We start from the raw sequence: 23,490 nt of genomic DNA on the forward strand, positions 1-23,490 counted from the left end.
GCTTTCTCAATGGCACGGTGGCCCATTTTTTCGTCCTAATGCTGCCATGGAGGAGGCCGTTACATGACGTTGTTGCACTTCATCAGAAGAGCTGCGTGATCTCTAGTTCGGCGTTCATTTACTGCTCGCTGATCTCATTTTACATCCTATTCACCTCAGTGTATCTTTGACTATTGTAGGCAAGTCTGCCTATAAAAATATATCAATGATATTGAAGGAGCCAATTCAGGTTTGTGAGCAGTTTTCGAATGTGCGTACGATATACATAAAAATTTTGTATAGACATGTTGTTCTTGATTTCCCACCTAAAAACTGAATTAACCAAAATATATTATGGTATAATTGTTAAAAAATAAAAAAATTAATATTTTATTCAACTAAAATCTACCCGGACATATTGCAAGCATTCTCATTTACCAGCTTTTAATTTGCAACCAATTTTGATTATATATCGGGAATTTGTCAGCGAGTGTCAGAATGATTGATGAAAACAATAAATACTTTTTTTATTTTACTTTAAAACTTGGTGGTATGAGATAGCCAAATCATTAAAAGACTGGTTTAGAATTACAGTTAATTCCTGGTCCATTCGTGTATAATGTCATTTCGCAGCTGACTGAATTCCTAGTTAAAAGGAATAATGCACAATAATATGGCATGTTGGTAGGTAAAAATAAACTGCTTACAAATTTATCGCAGCGTATTGCAGAAGTTATGCAGGAAGCATTTCTCTGGTTCTACGTACCTCGACTACGGTAAATGAGGACTATAAGTAGGTAACGTAGTGACCATCGCTAGAATAATCTAAACTTTTCTCGAGGATTGAATAGCAATAACAATCCGAGCACGCAAATGAAGTCGAATGCATCATACGAGTGTTAAGTAATACAAGATTATCGAGCAATCCTCGACTTTGAACCATGAAAAGTCACAAGTAACTAAGAAACTCTAATATAAATTGGTTATTTTTAACATATTATATTATAGATGATCACTTGCCATTTAAACCGTGCCAAGCAAACAAACACAGAGCCTTATAAATCCCTAAGGTAATGAAGTAGATGAATTGATGGAGTCAGAAGGCAATTTTAAATTTTTGATAGTCGGGCCTGACGATCTTTTTCTTGTTGGTGATGTCACATCGCTCTATCATGGATCCTGGGGAGCCTTCCTCACTCAGCCACCGCTCCCTGTAGAAATGGAATCGTTCGTTAAAAGTGAATTTCCATGGTCGGTGGATGTAGGGAGCATTCGATGGCAAGGCATTTTCATGAAGGGAGTATGCGAGGAGAATTCGTTTGCAGGGCATTTTCGTGGAATGGAGATGAGATGTACTGTACTTTCGCAAGCAGGACATTTTCATGAAGCGGAAGTTAAGGGCAATGTAAGATAATAATGTATTTTATTGAAGGGAGATGAGAATGTTCGTTAAGATTTCCATATAAAAGGAAAAACTAAGGAACGTTAGCAATTTGAGAAAAGTGAATTCAAATTTTGTGAAATGACCGAATCGTACCCCTGTGTGTTGTTTCTCGACGATAGCATTATAATTTATATATATCTTTAATGCGTTGAAATTAATCTACTTATTTTTGTTGCTGAATACTCTCTTTTAATGAATTGCTGCTAACTGCATTTAATTGAAGAAATTAATGGAAAGGACCAAATTATGCGAGCGATACTCATTTTAAAGCAAATTCAAGTCACTCATGCATAGAATTTATAGCATAAACTAAAATTATGCAGTATTAAAAATAGCGGCTACCCTTAGTGATCACGGCGATGAGTGCTAGTGCTAATCGAGTACTTGCATCGTTAGCAACCTAATACCATACTGTGCGAGTATAAGGTGGACCCATGAGAAGCTCATTTTTGCGGATGTAGTTTGTTGTTCGCTTGTGACGTCACGGGCATTAACCTATCACCGAAATGCGATGAAACCAGTCAACCAATCCCGCAATCCGTCATGAGAATAACGGAATTGTTTACGTTTCTCGATCTCAGTGACGTAACAAGAAAGCTGAACTGAAAGACGGAAATCCTCGTGGGTCAACCTTATACAGTTCAACCATGGTGCGTATGACGTCGGACTAGATATAGTGAGCACTACTAAATTTTTAGTAAAAAAAATTGCATCAACTGAAGCAGAAACCAACAAGGACGCGTGGCTCACATTTGGGCGCAGGCAGGTTCGGTGCCCTGTATACGCCCGAGGATCGAGCCTGTCTTGGTGTTCTTGATCCAGCCAAACACACCTAGCGAGTCCGCCTGGTCCTTGGCAACTTTCGGGAAATTGCAACCTGCGACAAAAAACTGAAATGGAGCAAAAATATATAAAATCGATGACGCGTAAAAGAACTTCATTACCAGCGAGGTAATGCCTTCTCAATTCAGTACGACGACTAATTAGGCGAATTATATGGACAAAAATTTCACGGCCAATCATAATTCATAGTCTAAAGTTACAAATTAATTGCTTGCAATCCTTACAAGTTCTTATAGTATTTTGTCATTGAAATTAAAGAATTTGGTTGGCAAAGTTTACAGGACATTTGTTGGACAATCAAATTTTCATCACCAACTCGGACTCTCGAGTTCGACATACTCAGCTTAGGTGACGTGTAGCTAAAGCAGAAACATTCGTATACTATAAAGCGATCGAAGTGGTTTTGTGACAAAAAGTGATTATAATATTTTCACGTATTCGGGTACCGGTATAGACTATCGACCTAAATTAATTGCTTATTGCAATTAATATTGCTTATTATTGCAATAAGAAATTATTGCAATAATAAGATCATTTATTGCATTCCTTCTTATTGCTTAGTGCAATTATGAAAGAATGCTCGTGGTTGATATAACTTCGTATTGAATCTTTTGATACGGTACATTAAAATGATAATATGAAAGAATATGCAAAGAAGAAAAATAAGAAGAATGCAAAGAATACTGCATTCGATGTACGAGATCTCGCATTAGCTGCTGGCCAATTGCCGCGTTCAAATCAGGAGTTGCTGGGCAGAGCTCCTGCGATGTTTGTTTGGCAGCGGTGCAAGCAGCGCATGCATCTTGCCAGTGGCCGTGCAAACATTAAAATCATTCCGAGGCTGCGGTGCGGCATGCAGATCAGGGCATGCAAACGCAAGAAAAAAACTAACGCAATGAGCGGTACTTGAAAATATAATGGCAATCTTGCGGATGCTTGAAATATAAATGTCGCGCAAGGATCGATCAGGTTTCATACTAAAAAGAAGGCAATCAGATGCAAAAATTGAAATGAGCGAGTTATTATGTGTATTTGCATAGTGGTGAACAAAATATATTAGTTAATATATAGTTTTTAATATAATATAATATAATATATTAGTTAATATAGTTAGTTTATATAAGTGATTTTTGAGGTCTAACTCAACAATTAACAAAATTTGAACTTGTATGTAGCATTACGTAGTAATTCGTACGAGTTGTGATCAACCTCTACGAGTAGAACTTCACAAGTATACTTTATTACTATACTTACATTACTCGCAAGTAAAAGAACTAAGCGTGGCAATAAAACTAGCCAATTTCTATCGTGGCCCGTCTCTGTTTAGCGAGACTGCATGAGGGCATCAATATGTCGAGAAAGTTAGTCGGCCGTGCTCACGACGTGCGAATTCCCACCGTGACCAAAGAACAGTCGCTTTTCTGTTGCGCGCTGCCAACGAGCGAGACGCATTCGACGCAAGGGCCTCCTTATATAATGATATCTTCATTATACCAGTGTATAATGTTCCTTATATAATGATATCTTCATTATACCAGTGAATAATGCTAACTAGCTTTCTTCGCTAGTGGGAGATACCTACAGTATCTATATTTAATATATAACTTGATAAAATGAATTAATATCACAAATATATAAATAGTATTGCGCTGGGGACTTTCGTTACGTGAAAGATAAACGCCTCTATGAACTAATAGCTTTTTTTAGAGTTATCGACGTTGCAAGTTCAGGAATAATTAATATCAGTTGTCACAAAAGAGATTTAAGTATCACTAGTGTTTAGAGAGGAACTTCATCGATCAAAAAGCAGACCGTAAGGCACGGGAGTCTCGGCGCTTGTTTACACTCCCGACAGCAGCTGGCAGTCTCTCAGTTCGAGGAAAACTTCTTTTCTTCTTCAGCTCGTCTTCTTGCAAGGATAATTCAGAGACGATTTAACTAGCTTATAATTAATTTACTTTGTGCATTACAGACGAGTTCGCAATGACGGGTTGGTTCCGGTAATATAACAAAACTTCATGAACAATTAATGAAAAATATACGTGAACTCGAAAATTCCGACGCGCATGTTCGCTTCGTTTCAGACTCGACGACCTGATAATTAGTTCTGCTTCACGTATAGAAGGCTTCAGCTCAAATGATCTTGTAAGAGACTCAAATCACAACATAAAAATGGAGAAACAACGAGGAAGACAACTTGATAATCACAGCAATCGTGAGTTAACACTGTACATGCTTGTTGTGAGAAGTGTGTTAGTTATTCAGGAGCGAATTAATTCTATTCAGTTCACGATCTAGACCAGGAAATACTAGATGATATAAAATAATTTACAAAACATCAAACTAAATGATTCTAAAAAATTTAAAGGTTTATTACTATGTATCGGTCAGCAATAAAGAGGTAATTTTCAATACCATGAGGAGGCAGATAAAGTGCAAACTCCATTAATACAAATATATCCAATGATGCAGAGAGTCAAATCCCAAATAAACGTGACATTATTTTTGTGGTTTTCCAAACAGTCCAAGTCTCTGCTAACACTTACTAGACTAACTAGAGGCACCAAGTTAACAAATTTTATGCATTTCTTGAACCTATGCTTATCCTGATACAGGTTTGAAAACAAAGAAACATACTGAGTCCTTTTACATGGGCGATAATGATATCTTGCTGTATGAACACAAAATATGTTAAACATCCACACTGAAGATAATTTCAAATTGAATCAAAACAATAACTTGGGCGCAAACAGCAACATGTTGCAATAAACTTCGTTTGAGAGCAGCGGCAGGCGGCTGCCAGATGAACGTATAATTTCACGCCACCATCATGTACAAAGAGTATTCAAATCTCAGGAGTGATCGTTGGCCTTGAGCTTTGGTATTTCTAAGATCCTAGCAACAACCTAAGACTGAAAATAAGGATCAGCTTCTTTCGTCAATCCTATAAATTAAAACATTGTGATAAGGTAACATTTCATGAAATTGTTCCAGACGTGGTAGATTTTGTAAATAACTTAAGAATTCACATAGACCAGAGCTCCTCATACTCGCGTATGAAATGCAGTTTGAAAGTAAGTGCATCAATTTATTCGAAGGCCGAGGGCAGAGCGAAGTAAATCCCAAAACTCAGACGCAGGACGCAGAGTCTCATAGACAGTCTTCAAGTTTGTGCGGCGGAAGTGTATATAACCACAAAAAAATTCACGTCACAGGTTGCTCTTAGGTCGTCGCCACACGAGCTCAATTTGAAGAATTGTGCGTTTGGGTGACGGCTGCAGCCACGTGCTGGCTGTTTCGAGAAGTAACGGCCCAGCAAAAAAACTTGGCGTCATTCATAATACGACTCTTGTATAAAAACATCTAAAATCTACAATGGAAGAACACGTGGACTTAGCTGCATTTCTGTACCACCAATACCAGCACTACGTACAGCGACGGCCGTGAGATAACACGAGAAGCAACAAGACTGTAATAATTGTCTTTCGGAAGCATGATGGTCTCAGTTCACAGCAACAGCGGTACGGCATTGCTGAGTCGAGCTTCATACTAGCGGAGAGAACGCTACTATTCCGAAGTACGGCCGTTATTAACTGTACAACCATGCCGGCCGTGAGGCATCTTTAGGAGCGGCAAAACATACCATTGATAAACTACGAATCAACGATTTTTCTTACTCTAATTACCATGATAGATTACTAAAAAGCCTGATGCAGAGCCTCATTTGCCAGTCTCGGGCCAACAATGCTAAATAAATAAAGAATTGACTTGATGCACTGGATATGCAAGGGAATTCCGGATAAGGAAAAAAAACTTGGTAAAAAGATTAGAAATATAGTATCATGCACTCGCGCTCCAAGATTTAAAAAAAAATCCGAGGGATATTTCAAACTTCGTCCTAGTGTCTCGATTGGCTGAGTGTTTGTTACGTCACTCCTGTTTGTACGTCAGATCTGCTTGTTACGTTACTTACCATAACGAATGATACAAAGTTGGTGGGGCAAGGGTTGGTTTGCTACTTGATTAACCACAATGAGCGATTGTGACACGGGCCTGCCATTAGCGCTAAGAATGCATGCAGCCGGCATCTATGCCCTCTGTTACCACGAGTGACATGACCTCCCTCACCTATGACGGGATTCTATTTTGGATACCGCGCCCTCAAGACTCCGTGTTTGCCGCAATCGCGTCAAACAAGCACTCCGGGAGCTCTTATCCTTACCAAACAAACCTTGCGGATGCGAAGTAATGGCACGTAAAATGAGCACGTTAGCTAAACAATGCTTCAAACATTTTGAAAGTGCAGAATGGTGTTGCTTAGACACCCCACCAATTTCATGACAAAGCTGGTTACTAGCAAAATTAAATGCATGGCCCTAACATGTACAAAATTTCTTTGCAATCTCTGCACAAACCTCGAAATTTCCTCGCAATCTTCGGAGCGGCGCTGCACGAAGTCGAAGTGAAATTACACACGCGTTCAACAACCACTCGGACGCAATGTACCAGTGTGCAGTTCAAAGATCACCAGGAACAAAGATTGAGATGAGATCAATCAGAAAACCTAATTCTTATATAGACCGAAAATTAAGGAACGTCTTGAGAATTTGTATCAAACATTAAGAACCGTCAATGGACAAAAGCTAAGCAAAAAAAGCACAGTGCGGTCAAAGTTAAATGAAATAAATAAACGGCTACTTTTAATCATGGGGAAAAACTCGTCTGCCACGGCAGCAATATCTAAGGTTGTAGTTGTACGAACTTTGTAACGAATGTTTCAATTGAGTTGCTTCTGGAAAACACTTTTTAGAAGTTCCATCATTAAACCTGCCTTAATATATCATTACGTAAAACCTTTCTTCGCTAATGTTCATTTTGACTGCGGATAATAGGTACCTTAAAAGTTTCATTTTGCTATTCTTAAAAGAGATTGCGCCGACTTATTTTGTCAGGTAAATTAAAGACAACAAAGAATATCAAACAAGTTGGAATATAATGTGCCAAGTACATAAATTGTATTTACATGCACGCAATGGCACCTACAATCACAGAATTAAAAAGACGTTACGGCACGTCGAATAAATTTATCGCGATATGCCGTGAACGCGGAAAAATAGTTCTCTGTAAAGCAGAAAAAAGTGACATTTTTTTAATGCCGTGAGTTGTCGAGCTTGAGCCGCGCATAACACGCAACGAAGTTCCCGCGTAAAAATAAGCTTGACTGCTAGACGTTTGCTACTCGTGTGTAGGTGGCCGCTTGGCGAGCCGCGACTACCACAAAATACGAAGAAGATGAAACCACAATTCGAACCACGTACCAAAGCAACGGGCAGACAATTCAAACGCAAATAAAACTATGCGTACGTAGGCGAACAGGCGACGCCGCTGCAATGATAAATGGAACTACGCACACGAGCGGAAGACAAATCAACAACCAACATGCACGCATTATGCCGCATATACGAACGTTTTTACAACAACAAATGGAACCATGAACAAGCGCATAAACGAACGACAATATATACACAATTTAACAAATAATTTCTTATTCGTTCTCACTCAAACTGTTCTCTCAGTACATGGTCAGAATCAGAAGTAGCATGATCATAAGCATGCAACCAGGCCAAATTTTAAAGTTTGGCTGATACCAATCATTTTCCGCGACACAATTCACAGCAAGCATTAGCATAAATCGAATGGCATGAAGAAATTAGTGAGCGATCACCTACCTTCATAGTTTTTTTACTGGATTGACAGTTTATTTAGCTCTATTTCAAAGTAATCTGGAACAGGGAAATAGAAAATGTGGCACCACTGTCTATAGGGTTCTCCAGTGCGCGAAAACGATGAACTACAGCATCTGATAAAAAAGTATTTCATAAAATAACTCAAACTACAAATTACTGAACTTAGTAGTGTAAATCAAATTTGTCAACACCTGACGGAAAATACGACCACTTCTGTTTGAGTATTTCTATTATTTTTCACATTATAAAAATTTACAAAACTGTTCTCGAGATTAAATTAGTAAATAACTCAAACTGAAATGAATTATTTTTTTCCATCACTGAAACACGAACGTTAAAAATCTAACCAGGAAACACGCTTCATTCTCTACTTTGATGTTATAATTGTATTTCCGTATTACCACAACATAACATATTCGACTTACCTTGCACTTTACCGAAGACCTCAAAATCTGCGGACACGAGATCCATCTCGGGGCTACGCACCACCGACCCACAATCACCACCTCCCACACTAGCTCGTGTACAACTGACCTGTCGCCACTCGCCAGTCGCACTTCTAGCCTAGGCAGTGGGCTGCCCATTAAACCTAACCAAGCGAGAGAATTTCGGCTGTTACAAGCTCGCAGTTCAGAGCCAAATAACTATCCATTGAAATATATGGTTGTGCGAAAATTACTGTGTAATCAATCAGCTACATTTGTCATCACTCTTCATTTTGAATTCATAAAATTCAAGTAGAGCTTTAATCAACATTCAGCAAAGCATAATGCCGGCCATCTCCCTAACCTGCATGTGATCGAGGTGACGAAGGAGAGCCCGAACGCTTGATTTACACTACGTAGAAGGCTCAAAACAGTTATTTAGAAAATCCGGCAGAGAATCAATTAACCTGTTGTAAAGTTTCTATGGTCGACGCCAGAGCCATTAAGTTCATGGGTATTTAGAAAAGAATAGAAGTGTCGGCACTGAAGAAATAATGGATCCGGCCTTTGGAACCCGATCTTTCCATAACTGAAGATCGATTGAGATAGCTGCTGGACTTATTGCCTGGTCTGTAATTTGCTAGGCATTTTAAGACTGAACTATTTGCCCATAGGCATTCTCTGCCATTACTTGGGGAGAATATGAAGCAACATTGAGAAGTCCCCGTGAAACAGGAGGGTCATCCGGTCATGCAACATGCTCTTCATAATCCAAAAATTTGTGGGCATATTCCTGCCTGAGAAAAATAGCTCTAGATAGAATTAGTTTATGCGATTTGGCGCTAAAAGTCACTGGAGTCGGTATTAAACAACCACTCTTTACTTTAAACCAGTGGTTCCCAAAGTGGGCGATATCGCCCCCCCTAGGGGCGGTGACAAGATTTTGAGGGGCGGTAGTCCGAAGCCAATGTCAGAAGTTCCAACGTTTGACGATATGTACACAACACGTGCAGCACATGACTCCCAGCGCTGGTTTATTCACCAAGATCTGTTTTTTAACCTCTCCTGGGTTTACGTCTCGGACAAATTAACGGCCGGACTCGCGGGGTCTCACGGGCCACGGCCAATTTCCAAATTCAATGATCAAGTAATATCTCTAAACTAATGAACTCAACTAGATGAAACGTACACGTATTCATTAGGACCTAATGATGATTTTAGGTCTTGAAAATTGTTTGAATTTTGCCATCGTTTGTTTTTGCCATAGTTATATGGCAATACGGGCCGAAATTCACAGTGACCAAGTAATTTCTTCAAAACTATTGAGCAGATTCGAACGAAATTTTGAATTTGCGCTCCTAACTACTGAACGGTAATGTTTAGCTCGTGAACATTTTTTCGATTGTGCCTTCGTTCGCGAGTTTTTTGTTTTTCATTTCACCTTCATTCCTGATTTAAACAGCAATACGTGTTTAAATTTGCAGTAATCAAGAAATTTTTTCCAAACTGCTGAACAGATTTTAACGAAACTTAGTATTTAAATACCTAACCTCAGCAACGGTGATGTTCAGCTCGTTACAATTTTTTCGTTTTGCCATCGTTTGCGAGTTATGCGGCTATACGTATACGGCTCTTGGTTAAACCGGCCGGTAGAAAAGCCGGTCGTTCCTCCTATATCTGTATAACTCGCGAACGAAGGCAAAATAAAAAAAAAATCGTCACGAGCTAAACATCACTGTTGAGAGGTTAGGTAATTATATACAGTTTCGTTGAAATCTGTTTTGTAGTTTAGAAGAAATTTCTTGATCGCCGCGAATTTAAGTGACAAATTATAGAAGGAAGTGATTTTTTTTAGTTCGCAGTCATGAAGGTATACGTCATGGACTGAAACAAACAAATCATCTGCACGCTATATGAATATACTAAATCGCAGCCAAGTCAGTACGTTGTTTCAGATAGTTTGTTTTAAAATATTGAAAAATTGTCATAGTCTTTTTATAGATTCTCTAATGACATGTCGTAGCTATGCCGCGCACAGCGCCAATCTTGGTACTACTGTAACCACTGGGCCACCCCCAGTGGTTACAGTACAGGGTGGCCCCACTGGGCCACCCTGCCAACATATAACAATTCACCGACTTCTTAGCTCCGAGGCGTAGTACTAGCTATTGCATGTTGAGGCTGGACGATGGCTCCAGCTAGTAAGAGTGAAATTACGTCCTAACCTTCTGTACGGCAAAATGGGCTTTGACACTGATATAGCCTCAGGCGCTACAATTAACATGTGATGCGCTGGCCAAAATAACATTTGAATTGGCAACTAGTTCCTAGCATGACAATATCTAATCTGAACTGAGCTAGCGATGCAGAAACTATCAGAAAGAAAGTATGTAGTATATAATATCTTGGCTCTTTGCACTAATTTATCTAGCTGATCAGCAATCTCATTCTTACAATTCCACCGACACCCTTTATCCAGCAGAGGGCAACCGTGATCTCTCAGGAGAAGAAGCGCGATTTATGCAAAAAATTAGAATAGGTATCTGAAGCATACATTCAATTCATACATGCAGTTGCAATATCATTCGCATAACTTACTGAGAACTACAGAGCCGTCCATCACTACAAGAACAGCCTCCTACCTCACCAAAGCTTTAGACACTGTCAACAACAGGATTCTGATCAACGCGCTCCTCTCATCCCCACTACGCCAACGATCAATCAGAAATTTAGCTGCCGTTTAGGGTGGAAAAACAACACGTGATTCAGGACATTTTACTTCAAATCCGCTAGGATGTCGATGCTCTTACGCTTCTTCTTCTTCAAATTCTTTTTGCTGGATTGGGATGCAGTCTTATTTTTCTTGGTCAGCACCGCTGTTTTCTTTTTCTTCATAATTTTGGGCTTCCTGAAACAGAACGAGGATTGATGCATTGAGCTGAAAGTTCAGGGCGATGGTGGAACAGGAATGAGGTGAGCCAAACATTCAATGAAGCGTAATTCGGCAAAATACTTATAGACGTATTTATTCAAATGTTGAGGTAATATCTCAATCGTTTTTTAACGGTCCGAATATGTGGAGCGAGCAGATGTTGAAAACAGGTATGATCAACACATCGGAAAATTAAACCTAAGCAGAAACGTTTAAAAACCTTGCAAAACCACAACGCAAGATTTTAAGCCATTATAAAATCAAATGCACACCTAAAAGCCCACACATCAGGAAACACAGAACTCACTTGGCAGGCTTTTTCATGTCCTCCTCAGGCACTTCTCCCACGCCTCTGCATTCACTGTCCTCTTCATTTTCAGCAGTCGCGTCTCTCTTCCTCTTGCCAGAGGTGTCGCTCTCGCGCTTCATGAGATTCTCGTAGTATTTTATCATGGGCAGATTTGGCTCTTGCTTTACAGTTATCTGCAACAATTAGAAAACGTTAAAAAATGAATTCGTTCAACAAATAATAAATATGTTCTTGATGCGAGCACACAAGTCAACGAGACTTCAACTAAAATTCAAAAGATTGACAAGAACACGAATAGAATATCAATGCGCTTTGTGGAATGCCTGCGTCCAACTGCGTAGTACAATAGTTCGAATCCTTGCACTCATCCCTCGACCTCGTTTATTTTATTCATACGCATATTGTGACGCGCCGAAGCTGAAAATGTACACAAAATTTTGACTATAATTTATTGCGATGCTGAATTGCATCCTAAACTTGATGGGCAATTGCTCTTCATGCGCAAACGCATCATGATATGAAAAAAATTATTTACTAATCATAAGTTCATGCTGGTTTTTGCTGAACCAAAGTCGAAAGCACCCAACTTACCTCCCAGTCTCGGACTTTCTTGACTTCCTTCAACTGGAAGTCAACGTTCTGTCTTCTAGCGTCGAGCAGCTCGGAATGATCCTTGATCTTGGCGAGGAGTTGTCGCACTTGTCCCACACAAAGCGAGTCTTTTCTCTGGCTGTATTTCTTGAGCATGATGGTCGCAGGCACAACAAGCTCAGGGAAGGCGATGTTGTGTGCTTCGGCAGCGAGGTAGCGCGTCACCTGCAGGAGGCACTCCTCGATGAGACTGCGAGCGATCACACGCTTGCCAAGTTCCCCTTCAGAAAGCTTCAGGGCGCAGCGCCAATTTGGAGGGGAATAATCGGGAGCTTCGCCTTCTTTCTTGTTTCTATGCGGAAACTCCTTGTTCCACTTGTTGCCCTTCAGTTGCGTGATCACCTGAACACAGGACAAAATCCTTAAAAACTTAGCCCCCTGCACACAGCTCATGACTCCTACGGCATTGTAGGATAACTTCAAAACGTTTTTTCTTTGATAGAAGCTAACTTCCATCAAATTGCATGAATGCTAAAAATTTCTTAAAATTCGTTTAAAAACTTATATTTTAGAAATTTTGCACGCAATAAATAGCTGAAAAAAGTGTAATATCAGATACAAGAAATCTCATCAATCAGCGATCAATCATCATAACTGGGAACTACGAAGGGCCTCGTCACTGTTTCTAGTGTTTAAGACAGGGTTGGCAATGATTAAATCAAAATGATTAAATCATGTGATTAAATCACTTGATTTTTAAAAAAAAAATCATGATTTTTTTTATTTTTTCGATTTTTTTTATTTTTTCATATATTTAAAAATATTGAGTGGCAGTCTTTAATTTATATTGAGGTATTGTTATTCATGGTTTAGTATAAATGTACTATGAATGACGAATTGGTATATAAACTTGTTGCCTTTAGTGTGTATTAGGTTCCAATAAATTGAATGTTTTTGGTACAGAGGCATGGTTATCGTTCAGTTTATGTTTAGTATTGGTTTATTGGTCTGAATTAAATGGGAACAGTGCTGTCAGTCACTAAGTCACTACTAGTCAGTGTGTATAGAAGGTAGAGTCTGGTAGATTTATAGGACATAAAACTATTAGATCTATTGATAGTGCTGTGCACTGTGCAATCATCTACCTATCTGTTATGTGACTCTTCAATGTACTTTAGGAGATCTGCATTCCTGAAGTGTTTTTATATATTGAAGCCAGTTAAATGGTCAATATTTAGCTCATAACCTTGCTCCATACAAACTTTACAAAGATAATGAATAGACTGATCAATAATAGTTTACCCAAAAATCCCAAAATGGTAAACACCAGCTTGGCCTGTTGGCCATTATTGAAGGCAATAAGTGCCCTTTTTAGCCATCCATTATGATCCATATACTGTTATTGTTAGTAGGCTAATTGCAACATAAAAAATAACACCTCAAAAAAGACAAAAAAGCTGAAAAAATAAAAAAAATCAAATAAATCAAAAAAATCATGAAAAAATCGAAAAAATTATTGATTTTTGATTTTTTTGATTTTTTTAAAAATATCAAAAAAATCGCCAACCCTGGTTTAAGATGCAAGCCATAGTGAAATTATGCGTAACTTAAAACTGATCTTCAGGTATATTCATTTGGTAAATCAACAGAAGAAACGCGCCCTAGATGAGTCGCCACAGCCAGGTGTTGCGAGGCACACCAGAATACGATTTTTGTATATAAAGCAAGAACTAACATTGATGAGGTGAGGCAAGACGGGTATGAAGATAGAAGTGGCAGCGGAGAGGTCCGTTAGCATCCCACATATATGGAGCACAAGAGGGAAGAACCGAGGACTCTCCTGCAGCTTCATCGTCCCAAACGCCAGCTGTGGACAGATGAAGGCATAAATAATTACTGGGGGCAACAGGCGATTTTTTCAAGACGTTCGAAAAGACGGTTTTGAGAGGCAAATTAAAGAGGTTTCTTTAATAATACCAACAGCTTGGGTAAACCAATCGATAACTATGAGCACTATTCTCAACAATTAGAGAAGAAACAATCAATCAATCTTGTGATGCATTAATAACATTGCGTAGATATGGATAAAACTTTAAAATTCATGCACAATTTTATCACTTCATCAAACTATCGTCGAAATCAAAAGTTCGGAGCATGATCAACACAATACTTGTGATCAAAGATTTTGTTACTCAATTAAATACAAAGGCTTGTACTTCCTCCCATAAACGAGATAGAATATTGGCAAGAAATAATCAGCGTTTTTGTTTTTGCAAGGTAATTTTGCTTCGGTGTTAACACACTAGCAATTCACCTCTGAGATAGTGGGCTCTTCTATTAGGTTTACTTATGTGTCAGAATCTATTGCGAAATACGAAATCGAACAAATATCGATTTTGTAACAAATACCTGCAGTCGTAGTTGTGCAAATCACGATTATGGCTACAATAAACTTCTTTCAACTAACTGCTAAAATCCGTGAAGCCTATCGGTCAAGGATACTCTCTAAAACCCGCATTCAAGGAAAAAACTAAACAGAAAACATCCTGGAAAAATAGAAAACATCCAGAAAACAAAAACTAAACACAACATATCATGGAAAGATAATCATAATAATGTTTCGGTGAACTTGTAATTAAGTGGTACTTAATACGTTTTAAAAGTTTATGTTTTGTTTCCAGCCGTATCAATTCATCCATTAATTAAAGACTAAACCATGCGATATTAATAGTCTAGTTGGTTCACCTGCACTACGGGGTACACCAGCGGCTCCAGGACGGTGCTAGGGTGCGTGTGGCTCAGCACTGTGCACCACAAGTGTAGGCAGTGCACAAATTGCCAGTTGTACACAAGCTGCATCTTCTCCTGTAAACAAGACCAGCCATTCATATCCTATGGGATTATAAATAGAAAACATCACAATCAATTGGCGATACTAGGTTAACACACGAAACGAATACTTGGAGGGAGTACCTTTAAAGTCGCTGTACGTGATTTTTAATTCATTACAATAGATCCCAGACAAAAATATGCGCGGAAATACGACACCTTTTTATTGGCAATGATGGCATTTCTAAGATGGAAGGCCATTTGTCTGATATAAACAAAGGCGTGTCTGTAGGCGAGCGCGTGATTGAGCGAGTAGAGCTCCGTCAGAGACACGCGCATGAACCAAATGACGCCGAGAGACGAGGGCGACGTGAAGCGACAGCTCTGCACGTACGCTAGGTACATTGTCTGCAACAAGCAAAACAATTACATTACAATGTAACACAATTACATGACAATGTAACACAATTACATGACAATGTAACACAATTACCTACATGACAATGTTCATTAAGTTCTTTTAATTATATTGACGCGAAATACAATGAACTGATGAAAGCAGCGCTAAAAATTTCCCTGGAAATTAAAGAAAGGTTATGGATTGAGTTGAGAAGAAAGCTCAGTGTGAATCAATTCTTACTTGGTAGCCAGGCTCGCAATTAAAGGTTGGTCAATAGAAATTACTCCTCAACTTAAAGCCAGACATCATTCACTTTTGGTAATAAAATTAATATAATTTCTATTTCAAGTTTCATCATGCCGGAAATCATTTCCCGAAAGACAGGATGGCGTTGGCTGGCATGTCTACTTACTAGAATAAAAACACTAATATGGAAAAATAATTAGCCTCTACTGTAAAAGTGGCCACTTAAAAATAATTGTAATAGCACAGAATGAATTTCTTCAACGCACAAAAACGTTCTTTATTCAATAGAAATTATTTGAAGTTTTGAACCACCTCATGCAAACGAACGCATCCAAGTTTATTTTATCAAAACGTTCTCCACAAAATTGAGTTTACACACAAAACCAAAGCCTCAAATCCTTTAAATATGCGTTTTGGTCACGAAATAACAAAATTTACCTACTAATAAATCGTACGAATTGGCAGGTAATATTGTCTTCCTCTGTAAAATGTATTCTGGTTCTTGAGTAGCCTTGGAAGTAGATGTTATGTTTCTTTAAATGCATTACGGTAAATTGTATGGTAATGATAAAGTCTTTAGATATAGGCTTTCTGATACAAATCTATTAATAAACACCAATTGCATGCGCAAATTGGTTATCATGCAAATGAAGGTAAGAATGAGTTTTCTAGTGAATAACTATTTTTTTAAATAAATAAGTTTTTCAATAGACATTGTGACCAATAAAAAGATTGCGTTCAATCAAATGATGTTCGTGATAGGTAATAATGAAAATTCTCATTTATATCGAAGTTCATATCGAGCAAGAAACTCACTATTAGTCATATAAATAAAAACTTTGCCTTACTAAGCAAAATGACTTGCACTTGCAATCAACACAGAAGTTACAAAACGAGAAAACAGACTTAGCTTTTACTTGGCCATTGAGTAGAGTAAAGTAAAGTTTTTAACATAAGTTTTATTACCTTGAGAGTGAAGTCATAAATATCAGCCTCGCTGATCCTGACAATCCTAAGGAGGCCGAGGAAGGCAAGCACGCGTGTCTTGTGGTGGCCTGATGACCAGACCTCGACCAGGTCCTTGACAAACTTCTTGCACTGCTTTGGCAGGTCTTTGTACACAGAGATGAGAGGCAGCACGCCGCGCCTCAAGATAACCTCCTTCAGTGATGGCTCCGTGATGCTCTCAAACAACTGAAAACAAACTTGTTATTAACCTAACACAGTTTTATAATATAACAATGATTACATGAGGTATGTATATATAGCGAATGGACTCCAGCATCATTGTTATGGTTCTGCAAGAAGTACAGTGAAGCCTAAGTACTCGGCCACTAATTTTGCATGCAATTAAATTTGAGAACATATTGGCATTTCATCCGTAACACTTTTCTGGATAAAATATTTTTCTTGTTGTTTCCAATTTGCTATGTTTTATACTTCTTTAGGCTTCAAAGAGTAAGAAAATACGGTCGTAACGAGTAATAGACGTTTGAGTAGAGGATTTTACTTCAAATGAAGGTAGTGACCAAACTCTAGGACAAAAATACACATGTAGATAGGAATGACGTAACTTTTGAAACAGGAAGAAGACTATCATAAGTCGAACGCTTACAGGGACAAAACTAATGCAACAATCGATTTTATTCTTACCTTCATGAGGTTTTGAAGGAAATTTCGAATGGTGGGCACGTATCGTTTGTACTTCTTACAAGTGTGCATCTGAGAGAGATTATTGACATGCAGCATCTGTCGTAGAGCAGGCACCATGTCAAGCAGTGCTACGTGCACCAGCTGGTTGTAAACTGCACAATATATTTAAATATAGAGTACACAAATGTTGGGTTTGAATGGATCTTAAGTAGTTGCTATAATGAGTGCAGTGCACATTAACACAATGAGAAAAAGCTCCGATTAAACAAATTCATCGCATAGAAAGAAAAATTGAGAAATGTAAAACAACACAAAATGATATTTGTTGTTTATAAAGTTTTGTAGCTTTGCTGCAATCAGAATAAAAAAATGAACAAATAGGCTTTAGGAAAATTCTCTAGAGTAAAATAGATTTAGGATTCAAATCATTTTTTAAATAGTGGTGGTCATACTTTCAAACAGTCTTCAATAAGAATGACCTGAGTTTCATTCTCGTGTGCAACCATGAAAAAAGTTGAAAGGAAAACTTAACAGGAAAATACCAGTAATTTAATTCAACCAATAAATAGCAAAATAAAATCACTAGCAAGAAAATTTTCCATTTCATTTGGCCCAGCAGACATCATATTAAATCAATTTCAAACTGTGCTGACATCTCACTGCAATTTCGTCAGAGGATAATTGGGAGCAATAATACAGTAAATGAAAATGGGATCATGGTGCCACAATGGATTGAACTGAGACAGCAACTCACTATTAGGTGCTTTGACGATGAACTTTGTGGTAGTAGAGCCAGAGCAGTCAACACTCTCAATAGCAGCGAGCAAAGCTTCAGAGACATCGCGAAATGCTTCATCTGGTCTGAAATATGACACGGTCATAGGAACACATTAGTAAACAAGCACAATCAGATAATTTACAGTTTTAATGATCATCAAAGATTAAGCTTGTGTGAATTATAAGTATTGTTAACACGTTGACTACGATTGCTTCATCTTGTACTATTATTTCATTTTTTGTACTGTTTTAAAACAGGGTTGCCAGACGGTAATTTTTTCCAGGACAAATTCGGTTACTTAGTTTTTCTCAATTGCATTGGCCGGCTAAAATTTATGATAGGGATACTTCCTAATTAAATTTTAAATACTGCAAAAAGGAAATGAATGGAATTTTTATAGTGGAACCCACAAATAAACTATTATATTTTGAGTTATCGGCCTTTTTTGTTCTCGGATTTGGCCAATTTTAGGCAACCTGAATTATGTACCACTACATAGTCAACGTGTTAAAACAAGCAAAGATACTTCATTGCATTTCACAACTTTATACGAATGCAAATAAAACAAATAAATTCTACAGTATTACAACAACAGAAAACATTGCTAGAGATTGATAAGATTTGATGCTACCAATATGAATATTTTAGACAAAAAGGTCATTCTAAAACATGGGTAATAGTTATTAACAAAAGATCTTGCCTATCTCCCATTTAATCAATAATCCAAAAGTGAACAGCCAAATTTTCTCACTACTAGAAATGAAATTTCATATCCAGGTTCAGATCATCACTAGACATGCTACCAGAGACATGGCTACAGATAAACCAATTTTCTAGAATATATAGTAATAGATTTTAAAAATATTGTTGGTTTTTTCTAAACTTTTCACTTCAAGCATGCAGTTTTCCAGACTATTGTTTGAATGAATATGTTATAAATTCCCAATACCTATCAATCTGCAATATCACCAGGACTTGAAGTTCCATTTTCCGTAGTAGTAGCAAAAGACAAAGCAATTTGGTTGTTTGGTTGAGGAATTTTAACTCAATCTAATATTCATGCAATAAAAATATATTTGAAAAAAGCAACTAAATCCTTGAATTTTTTAAATTTGGTGATATGTTTTCTGTTGACAGAGTTTCAACAAGTCATATCTCAATTCTACAGTACAGAAATTTTTATGTTAGAGAGTAAATTGATGTGATAAAGAGGCTATCAAGTGCATATATTAGGATCAGTTTCTTTCATGCCTCATTTAGGATCACAAAAACCATCGACTCCATTATTTGAAAAATATCTCAGCTCAAATGCATTCACTGTGGGAACATGCTATGAAAATTTTAGATCCAAAGATACTATACCTATAGTACATCCAGCCATGCTGAGTTTTCAGTTATGTCCAGTTACTGAGTGGCATCACATCAACCTTCTTAGAACTTTCTGAATCTGCCTTATATGCTACCAATATATGAATCAATTGAACAACAATACATACATACAGTATTATAAAAATTTTAGAATTATAGAATATTGGCAAGCTTGTTTAGTCTTGAAAATAACTCTTAGGCGCCAGAACAAGTGAACAAGATTTTATTTATTTTTATTTCAGAACACATAAATGATCTTTCTTTATAATAAAAAAGTAAATACAATTTTATAGAGCCCAAATTGAAGTTCTATAATTTGCAACTTACTTTTTTTTGTGCAGAGCAATTTTCCACTTCTTGACCAGAGCTGTGGTGACTTCTGTTTTCTTGCCCTGGTAAGGTTTAACTTCATCACCAGGTTGCTCTTCATCACCCGAGTCTTCCCCTTCAAAAACATCTTCTGGCTCATCCTCGTCTTCACTTCCACCCTGCCATGCATTGCATTAGAATGTCATCAACATCAGTTAGAGAGTAAATTCTATTTCTATGGCTAGAACAACAGGTTGATATCCTAATTATGTTAAAATCTAGTAACAAGCATTTGAAAGAATCATTATATATGTTAAACATGATTTTTCAGAGATGTTAGCATTTTTGAATCATAATATAACTCAAATAAAAGGTAAAACTTTTCAAGTTGATACAGCTTGTGTTATCAAAGTATCTTCTAGGGAACTCTGGCAGAATGCAAATTAATTAATAATTTTCTAAAAAGAACAAACTTTGCACAAGCCATAGTTCAAACATGTATCACCAATTACTGATCATTCATGAAATACCCCTATTTATTGAAATAACTCAACTTTCAATACAAATCTCCTTCTACGTTTATCTAATGAGAATATCCCAGAAGTTGAACAATTAACACCTATCACATTGTACTTACATCACCAGCTATCTTCTCTCTGTTTGCTGCAGAGATTTGTTCTTCTTCATAATCATCCTCATCATCAGAAAGTGGGCCAAATTGGGGTTCATTTTTGGTGAATTTTTTTCTGGGCTTTGGAACAGCATTAAGTTCTTTGTCCACAAAATCATCAGGCAATTTAAGCAACCCTTTTGCGGAAATGATGGTACGGTAAAATTCTGGATCCTCTTCTTTCAATTGAGCTAGATACTGCTCTTGAGTGGATAGATCAGCCGTCATTTTGAAAAATCTTAACTGATCTGAAATTAGAATGAATACTTAAGCATTAAAAATTTGCAGTTTTAGCTGCTAGAAATAATCTGAATGATCAGTACCTACTGAATGATGAACAATGGTAAGAATTTCAGCTTTTTCACACATTAAAGCTTCTTTTAATTTTTGGAGATGTAAGACTCTTCCTAAAGTTCATTTATCAGTTCTATACTGTCAAACGGGGTAATAAGGGACAGGCAAGGTAAATCAGGACAGTCCTCCAGCATTTTATATAACTGTTGTAGCAATTAAACTAATTGAAATAATGCAAAACCAAAAATAGTGGCATAAAGTTAAATATTTTTCCTATTTATGTAGAATAATGCAAGTAAAGAAATCTTACATTTACTACCTCTAAAACAGGGTGCGTACCAGTATTTAGAAAAAAAATTTCATGACTTTTCCAAAACCAGGTTTTAGTAGGGTAAACGCGGTATATTCCGACATCGTAGGTAATTCCGTCACTTCTCTAGTTTTTCCTTTATATTAAGCTTTGTTTTAGTTCCATGCGTTCATTGATGGTTGAAATGGTGACGTCATACATTTGCGTGTCGAAATACTGCAAAAACACTAGGTCTTGGAGTTGCTGACGCGTAGTGAAGTGTTTTGAGAGTCATGTGAAGGCAACAGAACTTACGTAACGCATACGTTTTTTTTATAGTTTTTCATTTCTCGATGCGTCCTTAATGTGTCGGAATATACCGCGTTTACCCTACCTAATCTTTGAATGTTGGCTGAAAAGAGATAAGTCAGCGCAGCACGGCAGCAGAACAAAACTTTGCTAGAACATGTACAAGATGTGTATCAAACCTATGCATCCACTTGTATATTTATAGGTACATTTCATCTTACAATTTCATTATGAATCCATTTTTCTCTGCTGGTTCCAAATGGAACCGCTTGGCATTAATAGGTTAGCTACACGCATGACGCAGCACAGAAAAACACTTCCTTTTTTCTTCAATATTTGCAAATTCCATGACTTTCCATAACCTGAAATGAAATCCCATGACTTTACAGGCCTGGGAAATGATGAATCAAATTCCATGACTTTCCAGGTTTTCCATGACCGGTACTGGCAGTGGCGGTACACACCGTGCTAAAAACTCCCTGAAGAAAAGTGTGAAAAGTGAGATTTTGGCAATGTGTTAATAAACTGGAACTGAATATGCATTATTTTAAAGGCTTTAACATTATTATGTTGATCCCAGTTCATTACACATCAAACAAAGAGATTGCTAGTGATGCCTGAAAATTAGTAGCATACAAGGCTTCTTAAATTGGCTCTGCTCAAAGCTCAATTAGTTTACAATATAACAATCAATATATAGGATTAAGTTTATCAGTAAACTTTTTAATAAGAGAATAATGAGATAGTTGGCAAGTGTGTATTGAAATGTCTTCCGCATTGGAAACTGTATTTATGTTAAACCCACCAAAGCAGTGTGAAATTCTGTATAGCCTACCTAGCCTACGTAGTAGGTACCTAATATATTCTCATGTTAACATAAGGAAATGTATCAAAAAACCTACCACGTTACACTTACACCTTCCACTGCAGTGAAAATTGATACACTGAGCTCATCAGAAACTGCCGTGCTTCCAAAATCTCGCATGGTTTGAAATCCAATACTGACTAGCCTACCGAGTTGGCAATGCCTCCCTCAAACTGCAGTACCTAGCCACCCAGGTTATGGCCGATGGGCGATGAGCTTAATTTTATTTACTCTAGTATGAGTGTAGTCACATAAAAGTTACAACTGATACAAGTAATAAGTTCAAATCTTGATTAAAACATAATATTAATTAGTTTGTCACAAACTTTGAGCAAAACAAACCGTGGAACGGGGAGAGTCCTTTTAATTCTCATGTAGTCCAATCCAAGCTTCCATGTCGGTCGTCAGCCAATGCCATGTTACTGAAAAAACTGAATGCCTTTTTGTTTAACCCATTAATGACGAGAATTATTTTCTGAATTTTTTTCCAGTTCCTTGTGAGAATATTATCATTTGTGATGGTAATAAGCAATAAGTATGTTCATATATTTATTTTTCGTTGTATGTGAAAAATTATAGCTTGGTTCTATATGGAACCGCTCGGCATTAACATAACGTTTCTTCAAACAACACTTTTTCCGATAGTAAATCAAGCAAGGTTGTTCATAATAGCAGGGAGTAGTCGGCGCAGCTGAACCAAACGTTGCCAGAACACGTCCAAGATGTGTATAAAACCTACGCATCCACTAGTATATTGATTTGACCATACAATTTTATTATGAATCAATTTCTTTCCGCTGGTTCCAAATGGAACCGCTCGGCATTAATGGGTTAAGTTTCTTCTTCTTTTCAAGGTGTCCACGTTGGGTGGACTGAAAGCCACAGGACAGCCACAAGGGTGACCGTTGGGCCTGAGAGCTTATGTTATGGGTTAAGTTTCAACGTCGGTCAAACTTGTGGAATGGTATTAAGTAAAGCGGGAAGAGTCACAAATCAAAATGAGCCCTAGGGATATACATTTTAGGCTTGCAATATTATTGAATTTCTATCAGAGATTAATTTGATAGATATATTATGGAAATGATTTCTCATCTCAAAATTATCAGCAACGTTTCTTCTGACAATATTTAGTTGCAGAGATATAAAAAATTTGATGTAAGATAGGTTCCGTAGCGATTATATTATTCATTGACGTATTTTTTTGTGGTG

General features: G+C 37.4%; 2 protein-coding genes across 2 annotated transcripts; both read right to left on the minus strand.

Annotated features, from left to right (window-relative positions):
- Positions 1-356: 356 nt before the first annotated feature.
- On the minus strand, positions 357-8,559 carry LOC108678316 (acylphosphatase-2). The gene is made up of 3 exons (XM_018166698.2): positions 8,439-8,559; positions 2,174-2,300; positions 357-1,190 (listed from the first exon to the last, which is right to left on the minus strand). Exons 1-3 carry the CDS (start codon positions 8,482-8,484, stop codon positions 1,076-1,078), a joined length of 288 nt encoding a protein of 95 aa, XP_018022187.1. The 5' UTR covers positions 8,485-8,559; the 3' UTR covers positions 357-1,075.
- Positions 8,560-11,199: 2,640 nt separating this feature from the next.
- LOC108678290 (nucleolar complex protein 2 homolog) lies at positions 11,200-22,726 on the minus strand. Its single transcript, XM_018166669.1, has 12 exons — positions 22,624-22,726; positions 20,492-20,772; positions 19,873-20,033; positions 18,154-18,260; positions 17,400-17,551; positions 16,713-16,940; positions 15,320-15,508; positions 15,017-15,136; positions 14,007-14,138; positions 12,272-12,673; positions 11,678-11,853; positions 11,200-11,346 (listed from the first exon to the last, which is right to left on the minus strand). The coding sequence occupies exons 2-12, from the start codon at positions 20,750-20,752 to the stop codon at positions 11,214-11,216; spliced, it is 2,061 nt and encodes a 686-aa protein (XP_018022158.1). The 5' UTR covers positions 20,753-20,772; positions 22,624-22,726; the 3' UTR covers positions 11,200-11,213.
- Between the last annotated feature and the right edge of the window lie 764 nt (positions 22,727-23,490).

The sequence above is a fragment of the Hyalella azteca genome, unplaced genomic scaffold, assembly GCF_000764305.2.
Source record: "Hyalella azteca isolate HAZT.00-mixed unplaced genomic scaffold, Hazt_2.0.2 contig7276, whole genome shotgun sequence".
Classification (NCBI taxonomy): domain Eukaryota; kingdom Metazoa; phylum Arthropoda; class Malacostraca; order Amphipoda; family Hyalellidae; genus Hyalella; species Hyalella azteca.